At 40.4% G+C, this 2116-nt stretch overlaps 1 protein-coding gene across 1 annotated transcript; it reads right to left on the reverse strand.

The window, feature by feature from the left end:
* Nucleotides 1-350: 350 nt before the first annotated feature.
* LOC124141512 (uncharacterized protein K02A2.6-like) lies at nucleotides 351-1760 on the reverse strand. The gene has a single exon (XM_046509549.2). The coding sequence runs from the start codon at nucleotides 1758-1760 to the stop codon at nucleotides 351-353; it is 1410 nt and encodes a 469-aa protein (XP_046365505.2).
* Between the last annotated feature and the right edge of the window lie 356 nt (nucleotides 1761-2116).

Below are 2116 nucleotides of genomic sequence, written 5' to 3' on the forward strand. Positions count from 1 at the left end.
TTAACACAATTTTGAATTAACACTTTAGCACGCCTAGTCCTTGTACTTAGCAGGCATTTTCACCAGTCTACCACTTGAAGTTCTCACTTCCTTTGGAACTGTCACTGGTTCACTTGTTTCAGTCTCTGGTAGTTTAGATTTAGGTGAAATTGTCTTTGGTACTGTATGTGTGTTTTCACTGATGTTTCTGTTACCATGGTTACTTGCAGATTGTCTTGATTGAGTGATTGGTGGATTATCTGGAACAGATGGATTATTGACAACTTCTGTATCATATCTAAGAGATGGCGGTTCATTTGAAAGTCTGAGATGCTTTCTATTTCTTCTCAGAATTCTTCCATCCTGCATTTTCACTTCATATGATCTCTCTCCCAGTTGTTCCTCGACAGATGCTTTTTTCCACTGTTAATGTTGTAGGGCTGAACTCTCACTGTTTCACCTGTCTTTAACATGCGCAGTGGATGTGCAGATCTATTGTAGTATTTTGCTTGCTTTACTTTTCTTTTCAGCAATTTTAATTTTTCATTTTCACCTTTTCTTGATTTCAGCAATTTAGGTGATGTTGGAAGAAGTGTCTTAGTTCTCCTACCATACAGCATTTGAACTGGTGACGTACCAATACCTTCGGTAGGCACATTTCTCCAATCTAATAGAGATAGAAATGGGTCAGTTTTAGCAAGCTTGGATTTTGTCAAGAGTCTCTTTACTGTTTTTACAGCATTTTCAACTTTACCATTTGACTGAGGATGCCTTGGTGATGATGTGACATGCTCAAATTTGTAGTTTTCAGCAAACACAGCAAATGATTCGGAATTGAAAGGTGGTCTGTTGTCCGACATGAGCTGGTCCGGTATTCCATGACGAGCTAGTTGATACTTCAGTTTGCCTATCACTTCTTTGGAATCTTTACCTTGAAGACGAACGACTTCGAAATAGTCAGAGACGTAGTCGACTGTAAGTAGGTAATCATGATTTTCAAATTCGAACAGGTCACATGCTATCTTCTCCCATGGGCGAGATGGAATTGCATGACTCATGAGCGGTTCTCTCCCTTGCTCTTGTTGTGCACTGTTGCATATCTCACATTTACTTATATAATCAGTCAGGTCTTTTACCATGTTTGGCCAGTAGACGAGTTCACGAGCCCTCCTGATACATCCTTGGATACCAATGTGACTTGCGTGTATCCTTTCCATTGTTTCTGGTCGCAAGTTATTTGGAATCAGTATACGTTCACCCTTGAAGATGACGTCGTCTTGCTCTGATAATTCCTCCCGGAATGTGAAATAATCTCTTACCGCAACAGGTGAGTTCAGTTTGTTTTCAGGCCATCCCTGCAGAATTATCCTCTTCAGATTTTGCATGTTTACATCTGACCGAGTTGCGGTCTGTATCTGTGACAAGGTTTTGTCTGAGACATTAACATAATCCTTCATTAAAATTGTTTCAGTTTCCAGCTCAGTAGAGGATCTGTGATCAACATTGAAGATGTCACTTGAGTCATTGGATTCTTTGGATTTGGATTGAGGTAAGTATGCACGACTCAAGGTGTCTGCTACATACATTTGAGATCCTTTCTTGTAGTTCACTTTCAGGTCAAACATCTGGATCCGTAGAAGCATTCTCTGTAAGCGTTTAGGTGCGCTTAGCAGACTTTTGAGCATGATGGATGCACGAGGTTTGTGAACTGTTTCTACATAGATCTTCCTACCATAGGTATACATCTCAAATCTCTCCAACCCAAACACAATCCCAAGCATCTCTTCTTTTCGATTTGTGCATAGTTCTTTTCTGATGGTGTTAATGCACGAGACGCATAGGCTATTGGGTGTCCTTCTTGCATTAGGCAGACTCCCAATCCATTTTGAGATGCATCACATTGCAGGTAAGTCTCTTTTGAGTCATCAAAATATTTCAACACTGGCGGTTCAGAGAGAACATTCTTGATCTCTTCAAAACTTCTGCCATGAACATTTGGATCCCATTTGAAGTTTGTCTTATCCATAATAAGTGATCTCAGTGGTGCAGTGATCGCTGAAATATTTGGTGCGAACTTTTGGACGAAGTTTACCATTCCTAGCAGTCTTTGTACCCCTTGTTTGGCAACAGGAGCTGG

Source organism: Haliotis rufescens, unplaced genomic scaffold, assembly GCF_023055435.1.
Source record: "Haliotis rufescens isolate VD_foot unplaced genomic scaffold, xgHalRufe1.0.p SCAF_26, whole genome shotgun sequence".
Lineage (NCBI taxonomy): Eukaryota > Metazoa > Mollusca > Gastropoda > Lepetellida > Haliotidae > Haliotis > Haliotis rufescens.

Bases quoted from the DNA above. Each gene is read 5' to 3' on its own strand.
- LOC124141512 (XM_046509549.2), bottom strand. From the start codon at position 1,760: ATGCTTGGGATTGTGTTTGGGTTGGAGAGATTTGAGATGTATACCTAT.